Below are 21,426 nucleotides of genomic sequence, written 5' to 3' on the forward strand. Positions count from 1 at the left end.
GTTCCAAACCTGTATGAGTTTCTTCTGGAACATGGTCTGTTTTTTTCTTTTCTTTAAGAATTATTTATTTAGGATTTTAGTATTTATTAATAATTTGAATTAGCCTTTATTTGTATATTTTCATTGTTAACGTTTTAGTAACTTTAGTACTTCAACTTCAGTTAGTTCTCAAGGTGTATCATTTCAGTTTTTCATCTAATATTTATATTTAATTTTATTTGAGCTTATTTCAGTTATTTTTTGTTAACAATAACAAAAGAAGGAAAGAAAGGCATATAGGTTTGGAATGATATTGAGGGCGAGTAAATTTAAATTTTTAGGTGAACTATCCCTTTAAGGATTTGTTAGGAAAGAGGTGAACATGTTTGTGTTTTGCGTGTGTGTCTGTGGTTTATCCTGAGTGGCAGGCCGTCACATGCTGGGAAAGGTGTGAAGATTAACCTCCTATCTAGCTTTAGACCAGAGAGCCTGCGATTAACTTGAGGATAGAGCTGAGTCTTGGGAATGGACTTCCTCGGGTTTAGACACAAACACACTCTAAAACAGTTTTCAAAAACTTTTCAACCAGACTATTCTTACAGAAACATTTTGCGAATCTTTATGCAGTGCGAGTGCACATTTGAAATGACCCTCCCTGATGACGTCTCTTCGTTAGTCTCCTCTGTGTAAAAGCACCTCTCTGTCATTTAAATGAGGCTGGCGTTCCCTGATGCAGCTAGCATGGGCCGCTCCAGGCAGCTGCTGGTGGGACAGTGATTAACAGTGAATGGGGTCGAGGTTAGAGTCGATTCCTCTGGCTCCGTGCCTCTGGATCCTACTGTTGGTCAAACGCCCCCTTCCTCCTCCTCCTTTTCGTGATAATGACACCCACCTCCTGCACTGCACATGCGGCCTTGCCCATAAAGAATACTCATTTATAACTTCAATTTGTCGCCCTGACATGGCGAGGGGTAAGAGGTTTCGGGGAAGACCAGACGGGCCTGTTTATGGGCAGTTAAGAGCCTTGAAATGATGTACCTTGGCAGCACGTCTCATACATCTCTCCGTCTCTCATTCATTCCGTCCCTCATATAGAATGCATATCATTTCATCAGGCTGGAGAGGGGTGCTGGGGAGCGCTTTTGGGTCATAAAAAGATGAAATATCACTGTTATTTCTCGAGTCTTCACCGTGTCTGCCACCGCAACTAAGGGTTTACGAGCGTTGTAAAGCTGACTTGTGTCTCAGAACATGCAGCCCAAGGATTGCATTGATACAAATATTTATTTATTTACTTTCTTTCTTGCTTATCTATTTACTTACAAGTTACTTATTTATTTACTTGTTTTTGTATGTTTTTATAGCAGATATTATAAATATTTATTTAGTTATTTGTTTCTTTGCAAACATTACAATTGCTGTTTATTTTTTTATAAATGTGTATACATGTTTACTTATAATATTTGTTAAAAAAATAAAAAACAAATAAATGCTTTATTTTTTTAATTTATTTACATTATTTGCTTGAATGTTTATTTATATAGTTGCTTTTTTGCTGATCCTATTTGATGTAGATGTATTTTTTTAAACTACTTTAAAATTGAAACTGCACAAAATTGTTCATTTTCACTTGTATTGTTTGTCCTGGGACGGTACCTGAATATTAACACCAGCCTGGTGGTTCAGAGCGTTTCTCACACATGGAGGAAATTATTTTTCATGCATAGTCACCACATCAGTGCATCCAGATGCTTTTCATCAATCAGCTGTGAAAGAGAGAGACGAAGAGAGCGAGGGATCCCAGCTGTTGTGTTCTAACAGGACTCAGGTGATGGTTAAGCAGCAGAGACAGCATCTAAATGAACGTCGAGACGAAGACAAACACGCACATGCTAATGCCACTGCAAACAAAAGCCGTAAAATAAACCGAAAAAAAGTGAGTGTGGCGTACAAGCAGCGTTGATTTCCCACTGTCCCCAAGGCAATATCAGTCTGGGCTTCTGCCCTGAGCCCGCACCGGGCTCATTACGTCTGGAGAGGCCTCTTTGATCCTATCGGGGTTTGGGATGATGAAACGTTGAAGGCAGCAGATCGCTGTGTGTGTGCGTAGAATAGTATGTATTAGTGTGTGGTGGAGGGGATGTTAGCTGGTGGGGGTTGAAAAGAGGGACAGATGTCCAAGCTGCACGTGCCTCAAGCGTCATATCCAACCCCCCAACTCCCCTGTTACCTCTCCACCCCTCTTCGCTTCTGTCCCACCACCCCCCGACTTCTGTCAGGAGCTGGCCCAGCCCGTGAGTCCATCGACTGCAACAGATGTGTTCGGCACTGAGCCATACTGATGCTAACCTGACTGCAGAAGACCTCTGAAATCCAACCTCTTCCAAGCTGCTGTGGCATTTCATAGCCAGAAGATATGAAACCTGATCTAGATCCTCTTATCCTCTGAAGAGCCATTGATGGCAGAGAAGATTAGAGTTGAAATTCCTCAAAATGTCACAAGTTCTTTGAGTTCTTTTGCTTGCAGTTGTGGGCCAGGCTGATATATTGTTTCCAGCCATAACTGACTTCAGGGCAGAGGTTTAGCCGCATCTTTCCAGAGATTTGGAGGAAGATATTGAGATGTCCTTTCATGTGGGCCAAAGACAGGTGTATTCAAGAGACATACTCTTTCTCAAAGCTGCTGTAATTGTGTTGACTCCACAAGGGAACTCTTAGTGGCGGCCGCAAATCACTACAGAGAACAGAAGAGAATCACTCATACACCCAGACAGCTCAAGAGAAACCGCTTAAGCATCTCGCTATAACATTTTTGCCAATGTTTTGCTGCACATGAGAGCATATTTCATGTGAGGACATATTTTTTGCGAATATGTTTGCGTATTACTACAGTTTTCTGTAAAAAATCTCTCAATTGTATGCACCAAATGCAGCGTTTTGACTTAATCTCTATATACACTACCAATCAAATGTTTGGGGTTTTTGTTGAAAGAAATTAATACTATTATTCTGGATTAAATTGATCAAACATGACATTGAAAACATTTACATTGTTACAATAGATTTCTATTTCAAATAAATGCGTATATTCATCAAGGATTCCTGAATAAATGTATCACGGTTTCCACAAAAATGTAGCTCATCAGTTCTCAACATTTAATAATAATAATAATAATAATAATAATAAATGTTACTTGAGCACTAAATCAGCATATTTATATGATTTCAGAAAAATCATGTAACACTGAAGAGTGGAGTAAAGACTGCTGAAATAAAAAGCTTCATTAATTTTTTATTTATTAAATAAAAAAATAAAAATTTATCCGCTTCAATTTATTTTATTTATCCATTTTCTTAATTATATATTTACATTTTGTTTGTTTGTTCTTGTTCAGCTTTGCTGTTACAGAATTGAATTATAATTTAAAATATATTCATATAGAATAGTTATTTTGAATTGCAATAGTATATCACATTATAACTGTTTTACTGTATTTTTGATTTAATAAATGCATCCGTTGTGAGCATAAGACACTTCTTTTAAAAACTGTCCCTGAGGCCTTTTTTAGTGGTGGTGGGTGTCCGTATAAGTGGAAGTTTTTTTCCCTTTTCCTGCCTCAGGTCTGCCCTGGTCAGGGGTGGTCTGTTGTGGATAATTGGACGTCCAGGGGGCTGGAGGACAAATGTGACCATTTAAAGAAGATGAGAGAGTTGAGGAACCAGCGGACAGGCCTAAAGCTCTCCATATGTCCACACACGCAGATAATGATTAGCATTAAACCTCATCAATCAGATAAATCAATAGCCTGACGGTCAGCTACCACCTGTGCATCTGATTGTGCATGCTAAGCTCACATAGCTCGGATTTTAAGCGATGGTGGGATATTAATTAAATGGTAAGAAATCTAAACATGTAAGATGCATCATTGGGCACCTGTACATCCCCAAATCAAATTCACATTGTAGGGAGCGGTGCAGATTTTTAATATCAAGGCACACGGATTAGAGCTTATAAAACTGATATTGACACGGTTCATGATTTCCTGACCCGAATTTAATAAGATTAATACCTCACAACGATCATGCGCAGAGATTACATCCCATGTCTGCGCCGATGAAGCCGTCTTCAGCATGTGTTTGTCTATTTGTATGTCTGAGCGTGACAGATCACTTCATGCAGAGAGGACAGATTGACAGATGACCAACTCAAATGCCAAAAGCGCCTCTGCGAACATAAACCTTTCATCGCTGAGAGAGAGCCATTTGTCATTTGAATATTAGATTTTATTCATGAGTGATCGTAAAGCATGCAAGCTTTCAGGGAACAAAGTAACATGCTTTTGAGTGCCTGATCACGCTTGACGATAAACCTTTTCATTAGGCGTGAATGACTGTGGATGCATTTGCGTGTTTAGTCTAAACTTCTATTTAGAAAGCTGATAAAAGTATCAAACACCATAAAATCAACCATGTTTAGAGCTGTCAAACTACTTTAAATGCACATTTTAGCCATGCAAACTGGTTGTAATGCTGAAAAAGACCTCAGACCACCGGAGGACCCGTCTCGACTTTTTGAATTGATTTCGTAAAGCCTTTCACCTGCCGCTCAGTGACTCAAACAAACAGACTCATTACTGTATAGACAGCTGCATTGGTTGCAAGTGAAAGCCCCCAGCAGAGTCATATGCTGGTGGTTTTAAGGGATACCTTACAATGTCAGAGACCCGACTTTAAAATTAATGAAGGACCGGGGATGAAGAATTGATTTTTTCGAGGGGAAAGGTTGCGAGTCGGGGGATTCATTAGCCATGCCCCACAGAATGCAGCTATAGTGGCAGCCGAGGGAGGTAATTGAAGTGGACCGCGGGTAGGATTACACCGACTTTGTTTTCAGAGGAGATAGAAAGATGGAGAGAAGTAGAAAGAAGGGGGTTTCCCCCCGAGGTCGACGTAAGGGGTTAAAGGTCATAGTCTTAATCCTTCATCCCCAGGGTTTATGGGTAATTGGCAGTCTAATCAGGGTTTATAGAAGCTCTCTTGGTCAGAGCTGGCCCAGGACTAGTTTAAAATTATACCCTTTCCCACCTGTTAGAGTCATTTGTGCCTTATCTTAAGGTGTTGATTGTCAAGATAGGAACAGCAGAAGAAGATGCTTAGTTTTTATTGGCTTAGCAAGCACCTTTAATAATTATATAATCATAGACTTCTTGCCGATTTCTTGTTTACTGGAAGCCGTATTTGCAGCAAGAACGGGAAAGTCCAGGAGAACTTAATTTTCCCTCAGATTGGAGGGCGCCTCTCTCTGGATCTGTTGTTGGCTTGACAGGGCAACATTAGATTTCCATAAGCCCATGGGACTGTACTGTTCAATTCTGTTTATATGCGTGTGAGTGCATGTGTGTTGAAATTAATTAGTTGAAAGCTCACATACAGTGTGTTTCAGGAGTGGTTCACAAGGTTAATTAAAGCTGCAGGTAGGGCCAGGGATTCAAGCTTGCCCAAATAGATTTGACTAACACTCAGCACCCTGCTGGTTGAAATCTTGTCAAGCCATTTAAGACTTGTTTTGAAACATTACTGCTCTTGTTGTAACATCTAATTAAGCAATAAGCCACGAATGGACATGCAGAACAGTTATTTTACCACAGTTAGAGTAAAATAAGGGTATATATAATATAATAATTATATATGTATGTATTGTAAATTATATATACTCTCATTTTACTCTGACCATGGAAAAATAACTGTTATAAAATACTGGTATGTTTGATACTAAATATGAATTCAATTAATACTGAATTCAACTGGTGTTTGATCACATCGGCTGTTGTTTTGTTGCCATCAGAGAAAAAATACCAAATTGTGAGCAAATCTTTAAATAGTTCACTAAAATGTGATCGACACAACTAGCTTTGGTTTTTCGCTATTTTAAAATGCGGCATCAGTAGACATCCAATTATACTCATGTTTGTCAAGCAGGAATGCCTCCATTATTCACCATGGCATCCTCATGAAGTGTAATGTATATTCAAGCTTGATGCCACTCCATCGCATACATTTGAAGGGTAGGAAATTAAAACAGCAGCAGCTGACAGACATCCATTAGAGGTGCGATGAGGGGCGCCCCAAATAGCTAACGCTAATATCTGCCTGTTCCGTTGTCCTGCTTTGGATTCATCAACAATATATTAATTCACACATGCTCGGAGAGCTTCATTCATCAAACCGAACTCTCCCGCCCCGTCGTAATGACATTGTAGCGACATTAACGCAGTAATTTAGAAGTAATGGCTGTACATTATCCATCCTAAAGTCAAAGCATACACACTGATTCACTTACTCTCACATAAACACATCCTATGCACCAATTATATATTACCCATAATTAATAGTCATTAATTTAATTCCTGCTGTTGTCAGGCTGTTTTTTTATCCATCTGTGGCTTTTCAGTCTGTTTCGCCTATAATAAATCTTGCATTATATCGATCCATAGCACCTCTAAAGATGTGTGACTCTAATCTCGAGGACCCGCCGCAGAAACACTCCGGTTCCTCTGCTCATCAAGAGGTATTAGAGACCTTGAGATAGCATCAAACTCTCACTGACACGCTCGCGGTGCTGAAGGACAGCCGGTGTCCCCAAGCTGCAAACCTTGACTGTGGCACCGTCGATCTATTATGTGCATGACAATGATATATTTTTGCAGATATGACTAATGTTTTGCATTTAAGAGCACACTCATATGCATTTATCTTGAATGCTAATGTATAATGGGGGTAATTTGAAGGACAGGGGGACTTAAAAATTGTTGTTTAATCTATATAAATGTTATTTATGTTGACTTCAGTGGCTTTAAGTGTTACAAAGTGATTATTGTGAATTATTTTTTTCAATGAATTCACACATGCTGAAGCTCTACTAAACCCACTAGTGCTGTCTGGAATTGAGACCAATATGGAGTTTTGAGAGGATTATCGATGCCACCACTTGGACTGTTTTAATATGCAAATTTTTTACCCTATCATCGCTCTAGTCTCTATAATTAATTAATCATCGTTAGGGCTTGATGTGCATATTACGATGTCAAAGCTCAACCTCCATAGCTTCAGAAATCTGCCTTAATATTAGGAAGTGTTCAAAAAGTTAGTGTAACACTTCTGATATGTCAGTTTTAGCTGAAACAAAAAAAGTTATCTCAGCTCTCAAACTTTTTTGATTGCGTGACTTTAAGGAGACGTGTGAAGCGGTCAGGCTGAGATAGAGGGTGAGAGAGAGCATGAATGAGATGGATGGGAAGAGAGAGAAATGAGTGTTATCAGACCTGTGTCAATTCGGTTGGATTACAGAATTTGGAAAGGTTCAGGTCAGTCAAGAGAAAAGGACAGATTTAGAAAGGAAGCAGATAGGAGATACATTGTCTGAGAGAAAGCAAATTATGCAGTTGGGATAGAGATTCTTATTTGGGAAAGTACGTTTACAAAAACTAAGACCAGGTACCTGTATGTCCTAGACTAGAGTTAATCTGAAATAAGAAATAATGAAATAAGAAACTGTCTATTAGAAAGGACCTCTTTCAAAACAAAAGTGTACATCTGGGATAGATTCTGCATAAAATTGTTCCATTAAAAAATGCTTTGCATTTCTATTGGCCTTGAGCACCCTTGGATAAATGGGCTGAGTTGTCAGTTAATGTACTTGTATATCCTTAAATGGAGATGGGCGTGTGTTATGATAATTACCATCTACTAGCACATGCTCCCCTCATTTATAATAATTAATCAACAAGGAATGAGAACAAATTTCTCCTGTTGTGAAGCTTTTGTGAAAATTTTACACAAGAACTGTTTCTGTGTGAATAAGCAGCAAGCAAATTATTAGTGAATGGGAAAAGGAAAGGTGAAATTGCTGTTATATCAAGATAAGAAAAAAAAATACAATAGGATTTTGCAAGCAGAATTTCTTCAGGCACTATTTAGTGTCTGCTGCCTGTTTTAGTGTTCGAGTTCAGGCTGTTCCCTCTGGCTAAGGGAACTTTAAAATTCCCTCTATCACGCCTTGCCGACTAAATCAGGGTCCTATTTCAGTGGATTTATTTGCTGTCTGAGCTCTGGATATTGTGTTCTGAGTGAGAGAGCCATAGTTTGGTTCACTTTTGGATCTCATCCAGCGCAATATCGGAAGACTTCCACTTCACACACTCTATCTGAACGAATACCTTTCGCTCTGGGGCACATGCACCAATTGGAAACGTGCAGCTGATAGAGCACTGTCCAGATTAAAGTATTGGCAGTGCCGGCACTATGAAATCTGATAAATGGCAATAAAATGGAAATCCAGATTGAGAAGGGAACTGATATCATCAGCCCCAAAGGTGCAGGAAGGTCGATTGAAGGATATTTGTGCTTGTGTAACCCCATTTGTGTTTAAATGTGCTTAGTTTGTGTTTTGTACACAATATCATTTTTGTGTCAGTTATATTTTTCTTTTTGTGACATTTTTTTTTGTCAGTATCAGTAACAAAAAAAAATGTGGTTTTGCCTGTGTCTAACTGATTTAATTATTCATAGTCATGTGTTAGAGGAAACAATGCATTATTTATTAGGCCGACATGGACAGTGAGCAAATTAAGACCAGAGGGAGAGGGGGAACAGGACAACATTGCAAACAAATTAAACCAGAAAAAACTAAGAAAGTGATTTCATAGCAATAAACTAATATCCCAAAATGCTGCTGCATAGCACAACAAGTGCAGCTGTTTGTGGAGTCATTATATTTGTTGTGGTCGTTTACATGATTATTTTCATCTTTTCTCCGTTTCTTCAGTTCTCCGGGATGATTTCCGACAGACCCCCAGTGACGTGGTGGTGGCAGCAGGAGAGCCGGCAGTGATGGAGTGCATCCCTCCTCGAGGCCATCCAGAACCCACTATCTCCTGGAAGAGGAACAACGTGAAAGTGAACGACAAGGACGAGAGGATTACGGTGAATGTTCTCTTTCTTTCTTTCTTTCTTACAGCACAACTGTTTTCAGCATTGATGATAATAAGAAATGTTTCTTGAGCAGCAAATCAGCATATTAGAATGATTTCTGAAGGATCATGTGATTCTGAATACTGGAGTAATGGCTGCAGAAAATTCAGCTTTGACATCACAGGATTAAATTACTTTTTAAAATATGTTCAAATAGAAAACACTTATTTTTAAGTTGTATTAATATTTTACATTATTACTGTTTTACTGTATTTCTGATCAAATAAAGGCAGCCTTGGTGAGCATTAGGTCTGCCTTCAACTAAAGGCTTTTCTAGTCGACTAGTAGTCGTTCAGTCGTTCAGTCAACTAATCGCGTGTTTATATTAATAATCTATAAATCATAATAATGAGCCTTTAAATAATACATTGCCTTGTACTCAAATACTCAAACACATGCATAAAGCTTGCCACAGCGCACCGGCAAACTTAATGATCATGAATTGGGAGACTGTCAAAACATTTTAATAATTTATTGATAATGTTTTCTGTTTTCAGCTGCAGAGATTAAGTCGACAAGGCTGACTTGTCATCTCCGTAGTTGTGGACGCGCCTATATGCACGTTTCATACGGATTACATAATCTGAGAATATTTATTTTCCATTTGAATTGGTCCATTTAAAAGTAGACGTTTCAAGCTTTCTATAGATATATTTCTCATGTCTGTAAGGCAAGTATACACTGAGTTTCCGTTCACTGAGGCCGGGACTGCAGAAAACGCATCCTGATCGTTTTCAGAATTTTACAAAAGCACAACATTTTGTTGTTATTGTGAGTTTACAGAAATAAAAGTAGACCCTTTACAGCAGGGTTCACCAAACTCGGTCCTGGAGGGCCGCTGTCCTGCAGAGTTTAGCTCCAACCCCAATTAAACACACCTGAACCAGCTAATCAAGGTCTTACTAGGCATACTAGAAACTTTCAAACAGGTGTGTTGGAGCTGGTTGGAGCTAAACTCTGCAGGACAGCGGCCCTCCAGGAACGAGATTGGATTGGTGAACCCTGCTTTACAGTTTGCATTACTCTTATCTGTATGACCTTTGTATGTGTTTTAAGTTAAATGCAAGTGATCGCGCCGGCGCCTGTATGTCATGCAGTAAGCGTGCTCTCCACACTAACACTTGAAATTGAACACTTGACTTGTGAAGTTGCTACTAGTGCTAATAGTGATAAGCCATATTTGAGGTCGATGAATGATAGACGAATGTTTGGATTTCCTGCCGTTAACGATCTGTCCCTCACGGACTGCGTGATTTTGAGTTTTTTTTCTGCTACTAAACGCCAGAGGAGAACTGGCCCCCGACTGAGCCTGGGTTCTCCTAAGGTTTTTTTTCTCCATTAGGTCACCTGATGGAGTTTCAGCTCACAATTAGGTCACTTGATGGAGTTTTTTCGGTTCCTTGCCACTGTTGCCTTTGGCTTGCTCAGTTGGGGATATTTTGGGAATATTTAATTTAATTTTATCAATCAATAAATTTCACTAGAAACAAACCTTGTTGTATTATTTTAATTTAATACTGTGAAGCTGCTTTGATACAATCTGTATTGTAAAAAGCGCTATACAAATATACTTGACTTGACTTAACTTACTAAACGACTAATAAAATTTTGGTCGACCAAACCTCTTCTAGTTGACTAATTGACTATTGGGGGGCAGCCCTAGAGAGCATATGAGATTTCTTTCAAAACAATAAAAAAATATTACCGACCTCAAACCAATGGTAATGTACATTTTTCCAATACTATATGTATTATATAAAAAATATTTTGAATAAAAATAAAAGCATGCATTTTTGAACATTTCAAGACGTTCACAGAAGACATTGCTCTTAAAGGGATAGTTCACTTTGAAATTAAATTTTGGTATGTTTTAGCTTACCTCAATGGCCTAAGACACGAAACGAGCGGTTTGTGTGAGAAAACAAACAAGGCGACATCTAGTGTATATATATTTATGCACCAGTCTGCGTACACGTCACACACCAGGATGCGCGTGCGCCCTCAGATCACTTGGACGTGGCTGTGTATAAGAGGTAAAAAACGATATAAATACTGTTCGTTTTCTCACACAAACCGCTCGTTTCGTGTCTTAGGCCATCAATGTGTACTTACGATGGGGAATTGTTTAATTTGGACGATGGGGAATTGTTTTAATTTGGACTCTGTGCATGCTCTTTGAGACAGTGACCATAGACCTGCATTAAATGACTGACAGACAAGAACGGTTTGACCTAAAAATATCAAAATTGAAACTACTGTGGAAAAAAAGACACCTACATCTTGGATGCCCTTGAGGTAAGCTAAAACATACCAAAATTTAATTTCAAAGTGAACTATCCCTTTAATAACTCACACAAACAGCCAGCAAATAGGAATTTATCTTCTCTCTCTCTCTCTCTCTCTCTCTCTCTCTCTCTCTCTCTCTCTCTCTCTCTCTCTCTCTCTCTCTCTCTCTCTCTCTCTCTCTCTCTCTCTCTCTCTCTCTCTCTCTCTCTCTCTCTCTCTCTCTCTCTCTCTCTCTCTCTCTCTCTGTTCTCTCAACATTACAACACTGACCTTTTGTTTGTCTGTCTCTCTCTTACAGTCGTTCCTATGACTCTCCTATCAACCACTTGACTAAATGGGCTATTACAACACTTTTACTAAATGTATCAGTTTGGCCGTCCTCTCTGTGTCAAGTGTTTCAGAAACAATCAAACTCGCTTTGCTGTAGTATTTATGGTTTTTAAGTGCCCAGAAACCATGTTCATAAAACATCACAGCATGTTTGGCTTCCAATGGGGACCAACTCAGTTTTTAGTGTCTTTTTCCCTTAGATGTTTTATAAATGCATACCCCTGACAGATCTTGGTGTACTTTTCCTTACAGATCCGTGGAGGGAAGCTGATGATCTCTAACACACGGAAGAGCGATGCAGGAATGTATGTGTGTGTCGGCACTAATATGGTTGGAGAGAAGGACAGTGACCCTGCTGAGCTTGTAGTGTTTGGTAGGTTTGTAGTTCTACTTTTTTTCTCTCTCTTTTATTTTCTCTCTCTCTCTTACACTGATTTCTTTGGAATCTCTTTCTCCTGTAGAGCGGCCCATGTTTGTACGTAGACCTGTAAATCAGGTGGTCCTCGCTGATGACACCGTGGATTTCCAGTGTGAGGTTCAGGGAGACCCCACTCCCACCATACGCTGGAAGAAAGAGGAAGGAGAACTGCCTCGGGGAAGGTGAGACTTAAATTCATGCATTAGCAAAATGATAAAAGATGATTATGATTAATGGATTACATTTTTTTTTAAAGAATTAATAACTATTTTATATTATAATATAATTGAATGAATAATAATAGTAAACAGACATTTTTAACAACAATAGTACACATTTAATAAAAATAATAATCATTTGATTTAATAAAAATACATGTAATTTTAAAATATTAATACATGCATACATACATAATGTATATATATGATATGATTATAATTATACTTATATATTCAATAACTTATTATTAGTGGTAGTAGTGAATTTGTACTATTATAAAAAATTACATATATTTTTATTACATCTGTGCAACGATTAATCACGATTAATCGCATCCAAAATAAAAAATTGTGTTCATATATATATATATATATATATATATATATATATATATATATATATATATATATATATTAATATGTTATATATAAATAACACATTTTTCTTAAATATATATTATGCATGTATACACACAACATATATATTTACATTTACATTTAGTCATTTAGCAGACGCTTTTATCCAAAGCGACTTACAAAGTAGGACTAGATTAAGCGAGACATCATGAAGAGGCAAAAAACAAGAAGCAGCGCAAGAAGTGCTCAAGATACAACGTTCAGGCATTATTCAGAGTAGCATAAGCCCGATAAGTGAGGGTTAGAGGGAAAGGGGAGGTGTTTTATTTTTTATTTTTTATTTTTTTTTTTTTTTTTTATGAGGTTAAGTGCTCCCGGAAGAGATGGGTTTTCAGATGTTTTTTGAAGGTTGTCAGGGATTCTGCATTCCGGATGAGGGTGGGGAGAGCGTTCCACCAGCATGGAACTGTGAATGAGAATGTTCTGGAAAGTGATTTTGTGGCTTTCTGGGATGGAACCACGAGACGTCGCTCGTTGGCCGATCGTAGGCTTCTGGCAGGGATGTAGACTCGTAGGAGTGAGTGAAAGTAGGAGGGAGCTGAGCCTGTGATAGATCTGTAAGCAAGCGTCAATGCCTTGAACTTGATGCGAGCAGCGAGAGGTAGCCAGTGCAGTGAGCTGAACAGAGGAGTGACGTGGGCCCTCTTGGGCTCGTTGAAGACAAGACGGGCTGCAGCATTTTGGATCATCTGTAGAGGTTTAGTTGCACATGCTGGAAGTCCGGCCAGAAGAGCATTACAGTAGTCAAGCCTAGAAATGACCAGGGCCTGGACGAGAAGTTGTGTTGCATGCTCAGTTAGGAAAGGCCTGATCTTCCTGATGTTGTGCAGTGCAAACCTGCATGATCGAGCTGTCTTTGAAATGTGATCTGTGAAGGTTACAATGTGTACAAAGTAAAATATATATACACAAAATAATTATACACAGTACACACACATATACAATGTAAACTTTTATTTTGGATGCGATTAATCACGATTAACTGTTGCACAGCCCTTATTTTTATATTGTTTCACACTTTATAATTATTCTCGCAAATTCTGCAATTTAAAGCTACACTGTGTGATTTTTACCCCCATCTAGCGGTGAAAATGTATATGACTACCCAGTGAATATTATTTTCTGTTCCTCTCAATTCCGAGGGTGTTTTAACTCCTACGGTGGCCGTATTATTCCAAGATTAACATGGCTTCCAGTTATCGACTTCATCCATGACAATAATAAACAATAGCCTATGTCTAAAATTAATAAAACTACAGGACAGATGTCAGGAGGTAAACGTCACCCTTGGAATCGGCTATCCCAGCATAATCAGATTAGGCTAACGTTACAATGTGTACAAAGTAAAAGCAATTAAAAATAACTAAAATTTACAGTGTCCTTTTTTTATATAGCTTAAAAAATTGCGCCTTTAAAACTATTCATCACCTGTGATCCGTCGCAGCACAGATTTATGTTACAAGGTAAACAATACTTTTTCACCATTGACGCGAGAATGAAGTTATACTAGAGGTCGTTCTGGCGTTATGCACAACCATGCTATGGTTAGACATGCAACTATAAAACTTTGAATTTACACAAATAGGCTGAATTACCTGTCGAGAAGAAAGCAGGCAACCTCGGCGTCCGTTTTAAAATCTTTTCTCCTCATGAGCTCTTTCCATCTGGGAAAAGTTACTCCAATATTGACTTTGGTCTTGCTGATTTGCCTGTCGCGTTGACGTTTTAATTCTCTCTTTCAAATGTGAGTACGCACGCGCACACACACACACATTCGCATTCGCATTCATCACGGTGTCACTGAGTGAAAAACGCAAAAGGCGAAGCTTGAATTTACAGGCATGTCCCTCTTTGGCTAATGTAGTTTCAAGATGGAGGGGCAACATGGCGACCGGCATTCGAACCCCTTACCCGTATGCACTTTCAATGGCAGATTATAAACTTTAGAGAATACTTTATTACTTGAAAGAAGTAAATATACATTAATGAGCACATATATTTTTTAAAGAACTAAGTGTTTTTTGCTAAGAATCAACTAAAAAAGTTACACAGTGTAGCTTTAAATATATATTTTCAAAACTCATTGAACACTGTTAGCAGCAGATGTTAATCACACTGAAGCTTAACAGTGTTAAAATCCACTGTAGCGAAACATTGCTGATACAGCTGGCAGAGAACAGTGGGTCTCAGTTTATAGACAAAAATTAGAGAGTAACTCTGTTGTGTGTGTGTGTTTTCGGGCAGGTTTGAGATTCGTGCCGACAACAGCCTGCGTCTTACTCAGGTGAAGGCTGAAGATGAAGGCTCATACACCTGTTTATCTGAGAACAGCGTGGGCAAAGCCGAAGCATCCGGAACACTTCAGGTCCACGGTGAGTTACAACAAATCTGCAGATGCACAAATGCTGCTTAGCTCAGTAACTCTCTCTCTCAAACACACACGCATACACGTCCACACAGCAGCACATCTGACGGATTTGACAATAATTCTATTATATTCTTCCCTCTGACTTTAGCATCTTTCTCTCACACACTCAACCGAGTCTGAATTTTATTAACTGGAGCCCGCACACTCACACACGTGCTGGCCTTGCATTTTGCTGATTACAGGAGTGAAGTATAGCAACAGCCATTTATTTAAAGCTGCCAGATGCAATTAACATAATTCCATCTGGTTAGAGGCACATCTTGCTTCATAAAACATGACTGTGGGCTTGGGAACATGCACACATTAAGAATATTCCACACACTTAATAGATGTTTATAGCAGCACACTTGCTGTGAATGATTTCACCTGACGGCTGATGGAAGATGATTCAAAGTGTGAGTGAAGCTGAAATATTATTAGTACAGCTTTATATATATTGATATATTGAAATATTTTCAAGTATTAAAAGTGTTTTATAAACCATGTTATGAGTGTTGTCATGGGAACTAATATTTTTGTGAGTCTAAGGATGCCAACAGCTCAGAGTCATCTTGTAATTATGGTAATTCCAACATGACATGAACGAAACATTAATTTAGAGTTTCTCTCATCACTTTCTCCTCATCACCTCTTCTTCCTGTTACTGCCGCCCATTGCTGTTTCATACCACTTGTTTCATTAATCACTCAGAATATTTTTTTCTTTCATTTTCTAAATACAAAACAAAATTCCAACTTTCCAATCCACTCATCTCATTTTTATCCATTTTTTTGTCTTTCTCCATCCTCACCTCCATTATAGTGGGCCCATCTCGTAAGTACCATTTCATTTCTCTGCATGCGTGTGGGTGTGATTCACATGTTTTGGAGGCTGTGATTGGTTGTGGCAGCGTTAAGACCCTGTGCTGACCATTCACTTCTGCATACTTGCCTCTTCCTTATTGTCGTTTCTCTTCAAATTTCCTCTTAAAGGGATAGTTCACAAATATGAAAATTCTGTTATTTTTTTCACCCTCATGTAATTTAAAACCCATATGGCATTCCTTATTCTGTGGAACTGTATTTCAAAGAATGTTTCAACTGTTTTTGTCAGTAAAAGTCAATGGGGTCCAAAATAAGACTGAACCCAAATGACTTTCTTTTTTTTTGGACGCAAAAACACAGAGACAATTTTTGTTAAAATATATTTTTTTGTGTTTCACAGAACAAAGGAAGTCAAACTGGTTTGGAATTATTTTTGGATGAACTATCCCTCTACATACAGAAGTAATGAGTGACTATTCTAGTCCAGCTCATTATTTCTGATATGCAGAGCAGTAACACTGAGTTTTACTGGTAAAACCGACATTGAAAATGCAGGTATTTGAACTTCAGAGGCTTTTTGAAGTGTTGGATGATCTGGATGTCCTTTACTGAGGAGAATTAGAAAAGGTCATTATCTAGCCCAACATACGAGTGACCTCTGTGAGAATAGTGTGATCACATTACAGAGACACTGAAAGAGAGGACACCTTTGCTCTGGTGCTTGTCCATTACTGCTGCAATGCCCATAGTAAATCAGTGGTTGTGAGTTCTAGAACATCTGAGGGATTTGGAACTGATTTTTTCCCCCACAATGGTTTTGTGCAGTGTGGCCCAGTCAGTCAGCTAGAACAACTCCATATTGTCAGCAGAAACCACTTGGTTTTGGCTTTGAAGCCCTGCGGAGTCACCAAGCCTACAATCGTTTTACCCTTAAAAGTGTTCATAAATAGCATAAAATAAATACTCGCACTTTTGCTTTTTTTTAGAACTGGAATTTTATACCACTTGCTTTGTTTTTCTTTCAAGAACTGTATTTAACTTAAGGCACAATGAGGAGTACATGTGACCAAGTAATTTCCAGATGCGTTATTTCTGTCAAGGAAAACAAGTGGAAGGACTATATCTGATGCTGATGGAGCACTTCAGTGACAGACAGACAGACAGACAGGCAGAATAAAAAAAAGAACATGTTTTCAGTGGGAAGCAAGGGCGTTCTGCTCCATTTTAAAGCGGGTAAAAAGAAACTGTTCCCAGCAGGGTGTTAGTTTTCATTCAACCCAACATGGGTCGTTGGTGCTTTTATTTTATCCTTTATGTGTCTTGGATGAGATGCATTTAATGGAAAATTTGGGAAAGTTTGGGAGTACTTTCAGAGCTATTCAAACTGGTTTTGTTGTAATTTTTAGCCTAACAAAGGATGTCTTAGCTCTGTTCCAAGATCTATTGAGCTGCTCACCTAGGCAACATTTTTAGGTCATTTTAAGTCAATGTCAGAGTTATTGCAAACAGTACTTAAAGGAAGATTTTATCCCTCAGATGTTTGTCATCAGGGGAAATCTCAGTTATTTTCAGCTCTAGGAAGATTTTGGGAAGAATTTGATCAATTAAAATGTTCTAACCTTTTCAAAAACTTTTTTGGAAGACAATCTTTGTTTGTTTGTTTTTGTCAGAGAAAAATTCTTATAAGCTGAAGATTTATGCACAAATCTCAATTTGTTGAGATACAAGTTTAATATGTTTTGTGTTAATATGTAAAGTGTTTTGTTCACAATCTAAGCAGTATCTCACATATCCTTCATGTATACTATACCATTCATGTTTTGGGTCGTAAGATTTTTTTTAATTGTTTTTGAAAGAAGTCATTTATTTTAATGTGTCCTTGCTTAATAAAAGTATTAATTTCTTTCAAAAAAATATATACTGACCCCAAACCTCTGGATGGTAGTGTACACGGCAATCCCAACATGCTACTGTTAGACTTTTGACTATTGCAATCATCTTGTTTTTCACAGTCTTAAAAAGTAGATTTTGGGATTTGCAACAGGGCTATAAAATTAACTTGGTTTTAGACTTCTAAGCTAGATAAGTGTGTCAGAACTCTGTATTCAGTGGAAAAGCCAGACATTTAATACACATGGGTTAGATTAGTCAGACTTTGTGCAAGGGAGAAACAGGAATAGATTCTGTCTTCTTTCTGCTAAAGATGACGGATTGGTTTCATCATTTGCATGTTTTCAACATCATGAAATAATCCATGGCATTTTCCTCAACTGCCCTCTTCATTAGCATGTCTAAGAGCTGAGACAATAATATGAAATAAATCCATGTTGCAGCGATTTACACCAGATAAATCCTGCTGCACTGGGGCGCCTCTCCAACGGTGCTCATTTTAAGCTGTCCTAAAAAAAGTGTTTCCAATTTCAAACTCTGACAGGACTGATCTTAGCCCATGCATATTACTGCATCCTCAAGGGGAGTATTTAAAAAAGCACAAGCTTTCTTAGAAACCACATTTATGCAGATTATGTTCTCATTTTGATAATGCAGTATATGAATACTGAATGAAATATACAGCTTATGAATTTGGCAGGTATTGCTGGACAGAAAAGGCTGCTCAGCTAGGCATTGTAAACATATGCCCTGTATTGGTGTAGATAACCTGCAATGCTGTAAAGCGTTTAATCGGTTACACTCTAAAGACTGTATTAATTGCATGTAGGGGGTTTTAATTGCGGCGCTGAGCACTGAAGCATGTCCCTTCCACACTTTCTGTCTGCATCACTGTTCAACGCTGACAACTGCCTGTCATTGCGAGTCCCTCTGGGGATAGACACGGTGTTTGAAGACATGTTTTGTTGGCGGTGTATGTGCATACGAGTTTGTGGCTGTGTATTCACTAACCACTAACTCTCCCAGAGGGAGCATGAAGGTGTTGGATCCTTGCGCGTGTTGTGGGCAGTCTTAGGAGGACACAAAGTTCCATGAATAATTTTTAGCTTTCAGCACTTTTGTTTAGTCTTTTGGGTGGGTGACACTTTTGACCTGTCGCTAACCAGCCAGCCAGCCTGGCACCTTCACAGCTCCGTCTTCTGCTATTCCATCAAATACACCATCTGTGATATTTCGAGGAAAACATCTCCAGAAAGACTTATTATAGATATCTTAACAGATGGCTTTCTATCTATAACTTGGAATAGTTGTAGTTGATTTTATGGCTGAGCAGTTATGTTTATAATGTGTATCCTATAAATTATAATTAATAATAATAATACGTTTAAGATTATATAATTATGTATTAATATTTATATGATGTATAATTATTATTATTATTAGTAGTAGTAGTAGTAGTAGTAGAAGTAGTATATTATTATCAAATATAAATATGTTTTTAATGTTATTATTTGTACCATTTATTATAATAAATAAATAAATAACATGGCATTCTGTTCTATAACTTTGAATAGTATAGTTGATTTTATGGTTGAGTAGTCTTTTTTTTTCATGGCAAACTTCAGAAGATAAATGAATGTGCATCCCTAACAATAATATTAACAACATAAACAGCAACAACAATAATATTATTAATAATAATTTATTAAAATTACATTAATATTAATGTTTTTTTCTTTTTTTTTTCTTTTTATTATATTAATTTATGTATCTTAATTTATTTGGCCCATATTTCAAAGACTTTCTCATCCATTTGATTTGTCTTTTAAAAGCATGGCATGCTTGTTGGCAGTAGAGGTATTATGTATATTTTAAAGCCTTTCTTAAATCATCTTCCTGTCATAACACATTTGCATGTATGTGACACATCCATTCTTTCCTTCCGCAAAACTCCATGCTGTTTATGTAATGTTATTTTAACTAGTAATTATTTATCACAGCCCAGGGCACATTTTCGTGGGAGCATTCACTTCTTTCTGCTAAATTGTTAAGTCATATTTTTAGAATGAAATCCCTTGAGACAGTACGTGTTTAAGTAACATCTCTCTTTTTTTTTTTTTGTCTGACAAAAATTCAGATTTTGTTTCTGATTCAAAAATTTCCACTTATATTTTCACATTCACATATATACGTTTTTGCATATTTAGAGAGAAGGATCATAATTCATGATATTGCATGCAGTTAAGTCAATATTTCAGTCCTTGCATCAGCCCAGGTGAGAAATACAGTCAATCCCGGAAGGCAAATGGGGAAATTGGTATCATTACCTCTCCAGTTTGCTTTGAAGTCTCTCTAGACTAGTGTAATTATAGTGGCAAGGGATGTTGCAGATTTGACCTCCAGGGTCAGTGATATGGCTTCTGCTTGACCTCTGGACAGCAACCTCGTGACCCCTGTGGCCAGGCTCCCTAGTGGGCCTTGTTCTGTTTCAGCATGCATGTCGCCTCCAGGCTGTGATGCAGCCTACGCTCCACGACAGAGTCTACGAGAAAAGCCAGCAGGCAGGCAGGGAGCCAATCGGGAAATTGATCTAAGACAGCTGCATTGATTGCATCTTTTGGATTGTATTTGACTTTTGTAATGAAAGAGACAAAAAGAAATAAAAAAAGGAGTGACTAAGCAAGTGGTGGGGTGAAATAAGAGAGTGATTGAGGTAGATTGTGAGACAAATAGAGTGCAGTTTGTTAGTCGCATTAGTAGGGAAGGTGCAAACGCTATCAGCCCTTCGGCTTGATGAATTAGTGGGAAATTTGAGGTGAGCTAAAGGAGAAAGCCCTTCCTGAGTATAAATGCGTGTTGTCAGAGCCGACGCATCACTCTGATCGTGTGTGAAATGCAAGAAAAAAATTGCACAGGAGTGGGAAGGAGGATGAGAAATCAATTAGCATGTGAAGGTTAAAGGTGACAGCGTTGCACATTCACATGCGCCTGATAAAGGGCAATAGCACGGAAATAATCAATACCCATCAGCCCCAGCCGAGCTCAAACATGAAGGCCGATCATCAGTTTAGTTTATATTCCACCCTCGTTGTTAAAATTCCAAACCCTGTCTATCATGCAGCATCCTCTACTAATATGGGAGTTTGTTCTTGTGTTAATTTTGTCAGCTTTTTCTTCTTTTTTTTTCAATTTAGTCATAGTCCTGTGTCAAATGCACTTTTTAGTTTTCTATCATATTTAGTCAACCTTGTTTTGTTTTTGTTTAGTCAAGTTTTAGTCGACTAAATGTTTTTGGCCCTATTCGGACGGGCTAGTTTTCTAAACGATGTTTGAGTTACAATTTTTATCACTTGATGTCTGTGATTTCATGTACCGATTCAGACAGGACTCTGCAACACTCTGTGTTTATTACAGAGATGGGAAGTGTGTGTTTTCTAGATATCGCCGTTACAGAATGTCACATGCTGCGTTTGCATGCATTACATATGACGTATTTGTCTTAAGTTATTATTTATTGATAACTGATATTTATTTATTTAAGTAACTTGGCTGTGGCTGTTTATAATAAACCCATATTGGTGAGCAGCGAAATCTAGACAAGTATCTTACTCTTACCTGATATAACCG

At 38.0% G+C, this 21,426-nt stretch overlaps 1 protein-coding gene across 6 annotated transcripts in view; it reads left to right on the forward strand.

The window, feature by feature from the left end:
- robo3 (roundabout, axon guidance receptor, homolog 3) overlaps positions 1-21,426 on the forward strand; it is a 152,244-nt gene that overhangs the window by 94,778 nt on the left and 36,040 nt on the right. For 4 of the 6 annotated variants that reach the window (XM_079860347.1, XM_079860346.1, XM_079860349.1 and 1 more), the window contains exons 3-6: positions 8,804-8,961; positions 11,878-11,998; positions 12,087-12,225; positions 14,923-15,050. In XM_079860347.1, the coding sequence (XP_079716473.1) occupies positions 8,804-8,961; positions 11,878-11,998; positions 12,087-12,225; positions 14,923-15,050 (546 nt within the window). Of the gene's footprint in view, positions 1-8,803; positions 8,962-11,877; positions 11,999-12,086; positions 12,226-14,922; positions 15,051-15,907; positions 15,920-21,426 lie in introns of all 6 variants that reach the window. The other 2 variants (XM_079860345.1, XM_079860348.1) reach the window with 1 other exon arrangement.

The sequence above is a fragment of the Squalius cephalus genome (genome assembly GCF_949319135.1).
Source record: "Squalius cephalus genome assembly, chromosome: 24".
NCBI lineage: Eukaryota > Metazoa > Chordata > Actinopteri > Cypriniformes > Leuciscidae > Squalius > Squalius cephalus.